The sequence below is a fragment of the Sorex fumeus genome, unplaced genomic scaffold (assembly GCF_029834395.1).
Source record: "Sorex fumeus unplaced genomic scaffold, SorFum_2.1 ptg000051l, whole genome shotgun sequence".
NCBI lineage: Eukaryota > Metazoa > Chordata > Mammalia > Eulipotyphla > Soricidae > Sorex > Sorex fumeus.
In genome coordinates this window covers 39,765,662-39,777,676 of record NW_026606108.1, presented here as the reverse complement: position 1 = coordinate 39,777,676, position 12,015 = coordinate 39,765,662, and the positions used below count along the sequence as shown (strand labels likewise).

Below are 12,015 nucleotides of genomic sequence, written 5' to 3'. Positions count from 1 at the left end.
TTTGTAAAGTTGTAGAAAAGATCACTTAATATAGGTTAAATACTTTGCATTATACCTTTCACTAAATGCAGAATACAGCAAATAAGTATTTTGATAGGAAGAAAATCACATGTAATTTTTAAAAATTTTATATTAGTTTATAAAACGAGACCAAAATATCCAGAGGGCCAATCAGGGAGAAAAAGAGGGAGGAGAACAAGTTAGAGTATTTCTCACACAGAGGAAAGTGTATATTTAAAAGTTCATTTAGTCTGAAAATCTCTATCCGCTAAAATGAATTATCTGAACATCTAACTTTTTAAAATGAATACTGGGAATTTATTTGGAATCACAAAAAACCTGGCATTTGAAAACTGATTTAACTAAAACTATAATTTCACATCTCTATATTTGTAAGAGACATAGGAGGGAAATAAGACCTATTTTTAGATGAATATTGTCTTCCCATAAAATAATGTGTATATATATATATAAAGAATTGAAGTATTTGATACATGGTAAGTGTTCAACAGAGTATCAGATATCTGTAAGATTTTCAGTATGATTTATCGCTGTATTGATAAATAAAGTACTATTCTTAAGAATAAAAACATCCAGAAAAAAATTAAATCAGCAACATAAAAAAAAGACTACAAAGCCTCAATGATAGCAATAATCTTCTATTAGTAGGTTAAAACTCAATAAAAACACACAGGTCTTAATGGAAAATAAAAGCATTTGAAATACTGGAAAAATTTTCTCTCAAGAATTTTCTGGGTTCCAATATTAATTTGTTTATTAAGTGTGAATGACTAAGTTTTGAATAGTACTACCTGCTTTTGTTATCAGGCCACACCTAGCTATGCTCAGGAGTCACTGCTAGCAGCATTCAGGAGACTGTATTTGTCTCTGGGGATGGAACCAGGGTCAGCTGCATGCAAGGCAAGCACCGTAACCCCTGTACTATCTCTCCAGCCCCTCTGCATAATACTTACTTAAATAACTTAACAAATTTTAAGACATTCCCTTTCCCCACCAATATATAATTGTCTTGTCAATATGAATTTTTGAAGGTTGTCACCACATAATTATACATTAGTTATCCATTTACAAAGAGAAATGACTTTTTATGTTTCACCTATAAAAAATGTGCAAAATGGAAACAGCTTTCAAATTATTGTCATTCAAGGAACTGAAAGACCATAGTTGGTTATACCTCCTCAAAATAGCAAAGTTTGGAAAACAGCTTTAAAATATACAAATTGATATATAGTACCCTTTATGATAGCGAGACATTAACAGTAGAATCATAATTATTAACATATGCCTAAGTGAAGAGCTACTTTCCTATGATTCATTTTGTTTATTCATAATGTCTCATTATTAGTTATTTACATTTTAAAATAATTTTGAATATTGAGCAAGAATCTGATGTTATATTTCTTTACAGTGGGGTCTTAAAACATCTTTTTGTGTATTCAGCAGCTCTATCACCAAAAAACATGCCAATACAGCTATCACTGTGCATTTTTGTATATTATCATAGAAACTGATTTTCTTTCTTGCATGCTGATCAGGAACATTCTATACAAGTAACTTTCATTAATACCAACCACATATAAAAAGATAAAACTGGAAAGTAGCAAAGATTTAAAAGGTACATGTGGAATAAAGTTTTTATTAAAATAAAATTATACTAGAATTGTGACATTTTTTAAAATTTGAAATAATTTCCTATCTCTATTTTTCTGAAAATAACTGACAGATTACTACAAGTCACTATAATTCAAATTTATGTTCTATCCTAATAAGATAATTGAATTAAGCACAGTGTTCTATATAATCTTTATGAAATTTAAGCTCATTTTGTAGGCAATATGGAATAAATCTTATTATCTAAGAATCCCAGTTAGTATATGTATATAAATTATACTGAGATTTTAAGAAAATCCTTAAAATGTTTTATGTAGTTTTACTCAGTCCCATATAAATATCTATAAAATATTATGTTAGAAATTATTTAATATTTTTATGAATTCCATCAAAAGTAAGAGAATTTCCTAATTCTTAATCTCCTTTAGAGGGAGAAGAGTCTCTCAAGCATTGCTCAGGGACTCATGGTCACACCCTGTACCAGTTGGGAGGGGGCATGTGGTACCAGAGATGGAACTTTGGGAATGTACTACAGCAGTTAGAGCTATCTTCCCTGCCTCTCTTTTGTGAGCTTGAAGTCACATCTGGCTGTGCTCAGGGCTTACTCCTGGTGATGTTCAGGGGACTGTATGTGATGCTGAAGACTTAACCCAGGTCAGCCTTATGGAAGGCAAGCATCTTACTGCCATACTATTACTCTGGTCCCAGTCCAATCTTTTCATTCTGAAACTCTTTTTGGATTTGTTTTTTGGGTCACACCCAATGGTGATCAGGAGCTACTCCTGGTGGTGCTGGGAGGGATGGGGGAAGGAGGCTGTGTGTGTGCAGGGATCACGAGGTGAACCCACATACCCCACATGTAAAGCAACTTGTCAGTTCACTGAGCTCTCTGGTCCCTAACCTTTTTAAGGGAGAGAGGCTCCCAAGCAATGCTCAGGAGGTCCTGGTGTGAAGTTCCTTCCAGGGAATCTTGATCAATCAGCCCAGAGGCCCGGAGAAGACAGTGCTATGTGGGTACTATAGTGCTAGGGATGAGCCAGGGTAATTACACCCAGCTGTGTTGGTGAACTCCATGGCTGCACACAGTGATGCATCTGTCTTTATTTTGAAGCCAGGACCTGATAAATTTGAAGCATGTGCTCCACACATACTGAATACTGAACCCTGGGCTTCACATGTCCCAGTCACTGGGAAATACTCTGAAGAGAGCCTACGAGTGTGCTATTTACTATAACAATGTGCTAAAAGCAACAAGACAATACTGAAACTTATATACACATCAAATCTTAATATAAAAACAGCAAGGGACACTTATTTAATAGAAATTGGAAGACTAAGAAAATAATATCTTAAATTCAGAACTTCGATTTGAGTAAGTGTAAGCAAGCTGTTAAAGTGGAAGAACTGAGTTTTAATCTTGCATTTATTAGCAACTGAATTTCCAAAAAGCTTCAAATGTTCAACAGAAAAACTGATGGGAAAAAGACTTTTTTTTTTTTCCTTTTTGGGTCACACCTGGAGATGCACAGGGGTTACTCTTGGCTCTACTCAGGAGTTACTCCTGGCGGTGCTCAGGGGACCATAAGGGATGTTGGGAATCGAAGCCGGGTCAGCTGCATGCAAAGCAAATGCCCTGCCCGCTGTGCTATCTCTCCAGCCCTGAAAAAGACTTATTTAAAAAAAATTATTATAAATACCCCATGAGATAAATGCATACAAAGCATTTAGTACTAGGCATGGTGTTTCATAAGTGCTTAATAGATGGAAATAAATTGATATTCTTGACTTAATCAATCCGAATATATTATAAATATGCCATGTTTTCAGAAACGCTCAATGCTGTTTTAATTTTTTTTTAAAAATTGTTTTAGCGCTCCACATCTTAGTTTAAGACATTTGAACTGAGAATCACATATTATTATGATGGTAACTTTTTATGTACATTTACTTTTAAAAGAAAAAGGCCTAAAAAGCACGCTCCCAACTTAGCTTACATACATGTGTCTGAGACAATATCAAATATAAGACATTAAAACAAGTCATGACGTCCATAAATTATATATGTATAACCAACACATCATGACGAATATATCAAGTGGCAACTAACAAAAAAAAAATCCTAAAATTAAAGAGCAAAATTCATTATATATGAACAGCCTCTTAAGCAAAGTTGTAATATGTATCAGTAACAGATCTCATCACTTGTTAAACATGAAGGGAAAAGAACTAAATTTAGTTAAGGCAAAGCTAATTATACCTCTGGTCTATTGCAATATTAATATATGATGTAAATTATAAAATTAGATAGTGATCTAATTCATCCTTGTCTATTATTTTTTAACCTGCAATTAGGAAATTTGGAGAAACTTGGGACTCAATAAAGTAAGTTTTAAAACTTAGTCACATCATTATTTTGAGCAAAGCAAGCCTAATTATTGCCATATACTTTTAGCACATATAACTTTCATTAAAAAATTTGCTATGAAGTTATTATTATTATATTGACTCAAGTATGTATGCTTATTTTTAGGTCACACTTGGCAGTACTCAAGGTTACTCCTGGCTCTGTGCTAGGGGTAGCTTCTTGTTGGTATATAGGTTATGTGGTACCAGGGATTGAACCCAGACAAACAGCATATAAGGTATGAGCTAGTCTGCTGAGCTATCTCTTTGGAGGAACTTAAAAATATATATATACATATTTTTATTTGAAAAAATATATAAACACATACTTATTTTAGGGTACTAACTTAAAGCTAGCAGTGATCAGTAATGTACATTTTATAACTGTGATTATAATGCTAGTTATAAATCTGAAGTCTTAAAAATGTTATTTATAGGTCACCAATTTTATCAATATCCAAGATCTATTTCTGTTTTTGGTCCACACCTATGTGTACTTAGGGATCACTTCTGATGGGGCTTAGGGAAATCTAAGTGGGAATAGAACCTGGGTCTCTACTATGTGTAAGGAAAGCACCTTCCCTAATGAACTCTTTCTCTGATCCCATTATCCATTAATTTATATCCACTGCAAAATCTGCTTTTACCAAAATGAGAAATTATAACTACAAATTTAACTGTGAGTAAATTCATATTTATGTCAGCGTTCACTGCTAGAGACACAAAGTTAATCTTAGTTAAGTGGCTGTTGGCTAAATATTAAAAAAAAATATATAACTCCTTAAAACATTTCCCAGCATTTTTATTTTCTTTAGAAAAACTAAGACAGTTCTCCTCTGCAGATAGTATATATTACATATTAGAGGAGTTTCACAGGCAGTATAATTAATCACTGGAAGTTATACACATGTCCAATAAAACCCCCAATTTAAGTTATCTTATTCCACATTTTAAAAGATGCAGTAAAGATTAGGAAGACTAGAGGCTCACAAAAGAAGAAAGGAACTGTGAGAGCATAATTGGGATGGGAGGAGAGGAGAATATGACAAGAGGAAACAGACAACAGTAAGGAAAAAAAAATGTTGCAATCAAGAGACAGAGGACTGGCCTGCCTTTGAATATCACTCCAGCTACATCTTAGTTCTTGGTCTTCATCCACTGTCAACAGCCATTCTGGCTGCATTTCTGAACTGGGCTCTCATGGAGGTGATACATTCACCAGCCATCTTTAGGAAGGTAAATGATTAATTGCACTCTTTTCCCACTGCTGCAAGGACAATGAAAGGGAAAGTAAACTTGTGCACCTCATTTCAAATCTACTTGTAATTTTCCACACAACAATAAACAGAAACATATACTTTAAGGTTATCAGTCCTTTGCTTTTTCTGTTTCTTTGCTTACAGGCGTGGGATGTTTGTATGTCTGTCTTTCTGTGTGCTATCATCAAGACAATTATAAAAAAAAATAAAGTCAGCAAGATGACAATTTCAAAATTCTTTAAATATAACCACAAATATTTTAACAAGAAATGCTTATAATTTTTTCCTGAATAACCCTTTTAGTTAGGAATATTTAAATAAAGAAAAAGCAATGTGATTTAGAAGTATGATTTCCAAACTTAAAAATCACTAGCAGGAAAATTTAATGTGCCATTTTATGTGAATATCTAAGACCTAAGAAATTTGACCTACCAAAGACACACAAACAATAGTTTTAATACCAAAAGTCTAAACAAAGGGATTAAGACAACTTTACTTCTTTGCCTTTGAAATGCTTAACAGAAAAAGGGGCAGGTTGTGGGGTGGGAAGGGGAGGTGGGAGAACAACACATTTTTCTGTTAGTCCTGTTGAGTTTAGTTGAATTCACTTCCAAAACACACCAAGAAATGATTAATTTTACAAAGATAGTTCTAAAATGGAAAAGTACAAAGTTGGTGTTTTGGGAGGCTTATGTAAAGAAGCTGAGCACACAGATTAAAGAAAAGTACAGATACATTTCTTAACCCACCTGCTATCAGGTCATCAAGGGTGTCGGTAAGCGTCTGGGCTGGAGTTGCAACCATTAGTCCATCTGGTTCTTGAACTAACAGCCCCTGATCATGTCCAGTAATAGCGATCTGAGGCTGTCCTATAACCTGATGATTACCTGATACTTTCTGAAGTTCAAGAGAATTTGTTCCATTAGAACCTAAGTCACTGGAAAAGTTACACTGGGATGATAAAGGCTGGACTGGGACAAAATTAATTTGTTCTCCCGATGGTGGAGACCGCTGTTCATCATCAACATCATTATCTTTAAATAAGACTGTGTCAACCTGAGGTAACTCTGAAAAGTGATCCTCTGGGAGACTACCATCTCCTTCCCCTTCTGGGAAGACTCCTCTATGAGAGCACTGCTGGTGTAGAGATACTGAGTCTTTCTGACCTTTGGTTTCCAAGTATTCTTTGGTAAATTGCTGCTGTGTTTTCATTTGCAATTGCCTTTCCACTTTCTGCAGTTCTTTCAGTATTTTCTTCTTCTTCTGGACTTGTTCTTCTCTGTTCTTTTTAAGTTCTTCTATCTTATCTTTGTTCAGAGGTTCACCTTGAATTAACTCCAATGACTTAAGCTGTGCTTTTTCAATAGCACTAATTCTTTGTCCCAGTTCATTCAGCTTGCCTTCAGTCTCCTCTACTATGCACTCCAAAGGCTGGTATGGGTGAAAAGGTGGCAGTACGTCCTGATCTGCTACCTGCAGGGAACTGGACTTCTGCTTGGATGTACCTAAGCACATGAAACATGTTTGAAAAAGTGCCATGCTAAAAAAAAAAAAAAAAAAAAAAAAAAAAAAAAAACCCAAAAAAAAACCAACCCCCCCACCCACCAAAAAAACAACCCAGAACCCTCTCCCATACACATATGGACCTCCCTCCCAAATTCTTACAACTAATGTTCAAATATTAACATCAGTAGTAGGAAAATTAAAGTCTAAACTCTTCTACTTCACAGAGTACACGCAGTGTTTTTGCTAATTTTAAATATATAAAATTTTAAATAAATTAACCTAATCTTTAGTACGGGAGAATTTTGAAAATGAAGATGGGGCAGGAAAAAAAGGAAGCACAGAGGAAAGGATCTCAAAATTATGTTTATTACTTTTAAAGAATATCAAATATAAAGCAGTACTATTTCGGGGGGTTGCCCACACCTGGTAGTGCTCAGGGCTTACTTCTGGCTCTGCATTCACCCTTGCCAGGGCTCAGGGAACTTATAGGTGACGGGATTGAACCCAGGGTGTTGTGTGCAAGGCAAGCATCCTACCTACAGTACTATTATACCACAAGACAGCATTTAAATAGTGTTGAAATATTACAAACCACAGGGCCTAAAAGGAAAAAAGGGGGGGGGGGGTAGAGAGAGGCAGAGACACACACACACACACACACACACACAGAGCGAGAGCAAGAAAGCGAGAGAGCGTCTTCCATAGAGCCAGGAGGAAACTGGGGACTCTGGATGGCAGGAAATAGACACTAGTGAAGGGATGGTGTTGGAACACTGTAGGACTGAAACTCAAATAATAAAGAACTTTGTAATTGTGTATCTCACAGTGAGTCAATTAAAAATAAGTTTTTGTTTTTGGGTAAACTAAACTCAAGGGTTGATTGTTAATCCTGGCTCTGAGCTCAAGAATTAATCTTAGTGGTGCTCGAGGGACCATATGGGGTGCTGAGGGTTGAATCAGACTCAACTGTGTGCAAGGCAAAAATGCCCTACCTGCTGCACTGTTGTTCTAGCCCCTACAAGTTTCTTAAGTGTTGAAGATATCTTTCATGTTGGTTTAATAGCCTAACAATTCTATTTTGTTACCATATTAACTGTGTACAACTTGTAGATCAAAGTAGGGGAAAAAGGTTTTCCAAGTTGCCAAATGATTCTTTTATTATATTAAAATGGGAGAGAAAGGTACATGGGGTAAAGGGATGTGCGCTGAAATATTGGATGACTGAAACCCAATCATAAACAACTTTGCAACTGTGTATCTTAATGATTCAATTAAAAAAAAAAAGGGTACTCAGAAAAAAAATTTTTTTTTAAATGGGAAATCATAGCACAAAACTCTTTTCTGGAGGTGGGGCAGACCCAACTGTCCTTGTGGCTTATTCCTGGTTCTGTGCACAGGAGTCAACTCTTGGTATTCAAGGGACCTTATGGAGTGCTGGGGAATTAATTGAAAGTGTATTGAACATATGCAGTGCAATCAACCTTAACCTCTGTACTGTCTTTCTGGCCCCAGTTCAAAACATTTCAATAAAAATTTCCATTAAGAGGGGCTGGAGAGATAGTACAGTAGGTAGAGCATATGCCTTGCATGTGGCTGACCCATGTATGGTACCCTATCCCTGGTACTCTATATGGTCCCCCAAGTCTGACAAGGGTGATCCCTGAGCTCAGAGCCAGGAGTAAGGCTTGAGCAACACTAGATGTGGCACAAAACCAACCAAAACAAATTTCCATTAAGAATTTAACATTTCTGCACACAGATATTCTATATTAAACTTATAAAAGACAATTATTTTGAGTTTTAAATAAACTGTGTGAAAGTCTATAAGAGAAACAATGAATGCAACTGAGGAAAAAACAGACTCTCTACATAGAATTTCTGATACTAACAATGTATTATTGAATAAATGTTTATATTAAGATTTTGAATCATATTTATTATTCCTCATGATTAAACAACTTCAATGTTAAAAATCCTAACAACTAGACACAAAATGGAGAGAATAAACAGTAACAAAAAGCCATAAAATTTATAATTAATTCAAATCTATGGAGAAAAGGCAAATCTACAGAGAGCAGTGATAACTGGGGCACAGTTGTGAGAATGAGAATGGATCACAACCAGGCATGAAAGATCTTTTTTCTTTTTTTTTTTTAAATTAGTGAAGCACCATGAGGTACAGTTGTAGATTTACAAATCTTTGTGCTTGGGTTTCGGTCATACAATGATCAAATACCCATCCCTCCACCAGTGCCCATTTTCCACCACCATGGATAATATCCCCCCCACACTCCCCTCCCACCCTGCCTCTGTGGCAGGGCATTCCCTTTTGTTCTCTCTCTCTCTCTTCTTTTGGGTGTTGTGGTCTGCAAGAGAGGCATTGAGTGGCAAACATGTTCAGTCCATAGTCTACTTTCAACATGCATCTCCCCTCCTGGGAGGATCCTCCAAACACCCTTTATTTGGTGCTCCCTTCTCTATCTGAACTGCCCTTTCCCCTAGAATACCCGGCTGGCCTCTAAGTTATGGAGTAATCCTCCTGGTGTTGATCTCAGCTATTCTTGGGTATTAATTTCATATTTTGTTACTTTATATCCCCCAGATGAATGCAATCTTTCTATGTCTATCCCTCTCTGACTCATTTCGCTTAGCATGATACTTTCCATATTGTACCACTTGTATGTAAATTTCATGACTTCATCTTTTCTAAGAGCTACATAGTACTCCATTGTGTAGATGTACCAAAGTGAAAGATCTTTTTGAGTGATAAAAATCATTAAAACTAGATGATGGCAGTGACCACACAACTCTGCACTGTACACCTAAAATGAGCTTAATATTGTTATATAAATTAAAAACAAAGTTCTTTTAATTTATTTTTGGGGGATTTTGGATCACATCTGGTGATGCTCAAGGTTTACTTTTAGCTCTGTGCTCAGAAATTGTTCCTGGCAGTGAGGCAGTTATCAGGGAACCATATTAGATGCTGGGGATTGAACACGGGTCTGCCATGTGCAAGGCAAGTTCTCTTCCCAATGTACTATCGCTCTGAGCCTGAAAAAACAGGGCCGGGGGGGGGGGTAGTTTTTTGGGCAACACCGGGCAATGCTTAGGGATAACTCCTGGCTCTGCACTCAGGAATTACTCCTGGCAGGGGACCATAGGGAATATCAGGACTAAACCCAGGTCAGCTGTAAGAAAGGTAAACAGCTGACCCACTGTACTATCACTCTGGCCCTAAAACAAAGCATTTTTTAAAACACAAACTATAAAGAGTAATTTTCTACTCTTCCAGATTGCCATCAAACTATGTAACGCAACATGAGAATTAAAAAAATTGCCCTACGTAAGTGACAATGGACCACCAAGATGGGAGCAGCTTACCCCCAGCAGGACAAGGTGCAAGTCTCTCAAATACAAGCAAGAAAAAAAAAGGGGGGGCCAGGAATACAGCTCAAAAGGGAGTGCACAAGCCTATGAATGTGCAGGAACTGAGCTGATCTCTGGAATAGCAATAGAAAGGCTCTCTGAGTATATACGGTGACTGCAGTGGTTGCAAAGTGCTGGTACTCTGAGTGTGGGTCCTAAATTTTTTTTCCCCTTCCGTGGGGCCAGGGGGCAAGTAGGGTATAGGTGGAGGCACAGTCGGTGCTCAGGTCTTACTCCTAGTTCTGCTCAGAGATTACTGGTGTTCGTGCTCAGGAGACCATATATATTTAGTCCCAGGGATTAAACCAAGATTAGTGGTGAGTTAAGAAAGTAGCTTTTGGCGGGGGAGGGGGGGGGGAGTGGGGGGGGGGAAGTTATTGGGGTTCTTCGTGGTGAAAAATAAGTATTGGTAAAGGGAAATGTGTTTGATATTTGCATGACTGAGACTTAAACCTGAAAGCTTTGTAACTTTTCCCACAGTAATTCAATAAATAAAGAAATAAATAAAAAATTAAAAAAAGGAAAGTAGCTTAACCTCTATTATTTCTTTGGCTCATGGGACCTAGACAGTTTTTTTTTTTAAGGAGAAATTACTTTTATTTTACGGGCCACACCTGATGGTGTTCAGGGGCTTACTCCTCTAACTCAGTGTTCAGGAGTCACTCTCATCTATGCTCATGAGACCTTGCAGTGTCAGGAATTAAACTCTGAGATTCTGGGGCTGGAGTGATAGCACAGTGGGTAGGGCGTTTGTCTTGCACGAGGCCGACCCGGGTTCGATTCCCAGCATCCCATATGGTCCCCTGAGCACCACCAGGAGTAATTACTGAGTGCAGAGCCAGGAGTAACCCCTGTGCATAGTCGGGTGTGACCCAAAAAGCAAAAAAAACAAAAACAAAAACAAACAAACAAACAACAACAACAAAACACTTACACAATAAAAACAAATAATGGAATAGAGAGAAAAGAAAAACAAAACATGCTATATGTTATATGCTTTTAATACTATAAAAATGTTAAATAAGGTATCCATACAGCAAGCATTTGATTATTTACTGAGAGAATAATTCAACCTTCTGTCTTTGACTATAAGTTTGATATTAAATTCGATTTAGTATAATTTATACATATGTAACTTAATGTATACTTGGTTGCACAATGCAAAGTGACCTCAGACTATCTGTATAAAACTTTTCAATCATTCACTGTAAATATAATTTTAGTGATTTAACATAAATGAGGACTTTTCACATTGCCCATTACTAGAACAACTCTAGGATATAAAACTGCTTGTAAATAATTACTTTTTAATTTTTTTTTTTTACTTTTGCCCCTATCATTGTAGAATACGACGCTGCAATATCGGTATCTAGAATACTATATACTTATTTTTTTGTGGTGCCTGAGATTGAACCCATGTCCTCACACATGCAAAGTATATGTTCTAACACTAAGCCATGCACCCAGCTCTCTTATAATACCACTTTTAAATGATTAATTTTAAACATTTTATTTAATCACAGTGTCTCTTTTTAAAAATTCACAATTCTTTGCCTTTAAAATATTCTGTATTCTTGTTGCATGGTATCCATTTATTATTTCATTCAACAAATATCTGAGCATCTAATATAAGAAAACCACAGGAAATCATAAAAAGATGAAAAACATTAAGTCCTGCTCTTGAGGAGCTTACAGTCTAAAGGGTAAAATAATCACATAAAAATTAAAAAATAAGCAGGTAAAATTGCCAAGCATGTAAAAGGGGGTATATGGTGAGAATTATAAT

At 36.2% G+C, this 12,015-nt stretch overlaps 1 protein-coding gene across 3 annotated transcripts in view; it reads right to left on the bottom strand.

Moving 5' to 3' along the window:
* Positions 1 to 12,015, bottom strand: part of ANKHD1 (ankyrin repeat and KH domain containing 1) — a 136,022-nt gene that overhangs the window by 29,362 nt on the left and 94,645 nt on the right. For all 3 annotated transcript variants that reach the window (XM_056124652.1, XM_056124653.1, XM_056124654.1), the window contains one exon: positions 6,044 to 6,799. In XM_056124652.1, the coding sequence (XP_055980627.1) occupies positions 6,044 to 6,799 (756 nt within the window). The remainder of the gene's footprint in view (positions 1 to 6,043; positions 6,800 to 12,015) is intronic.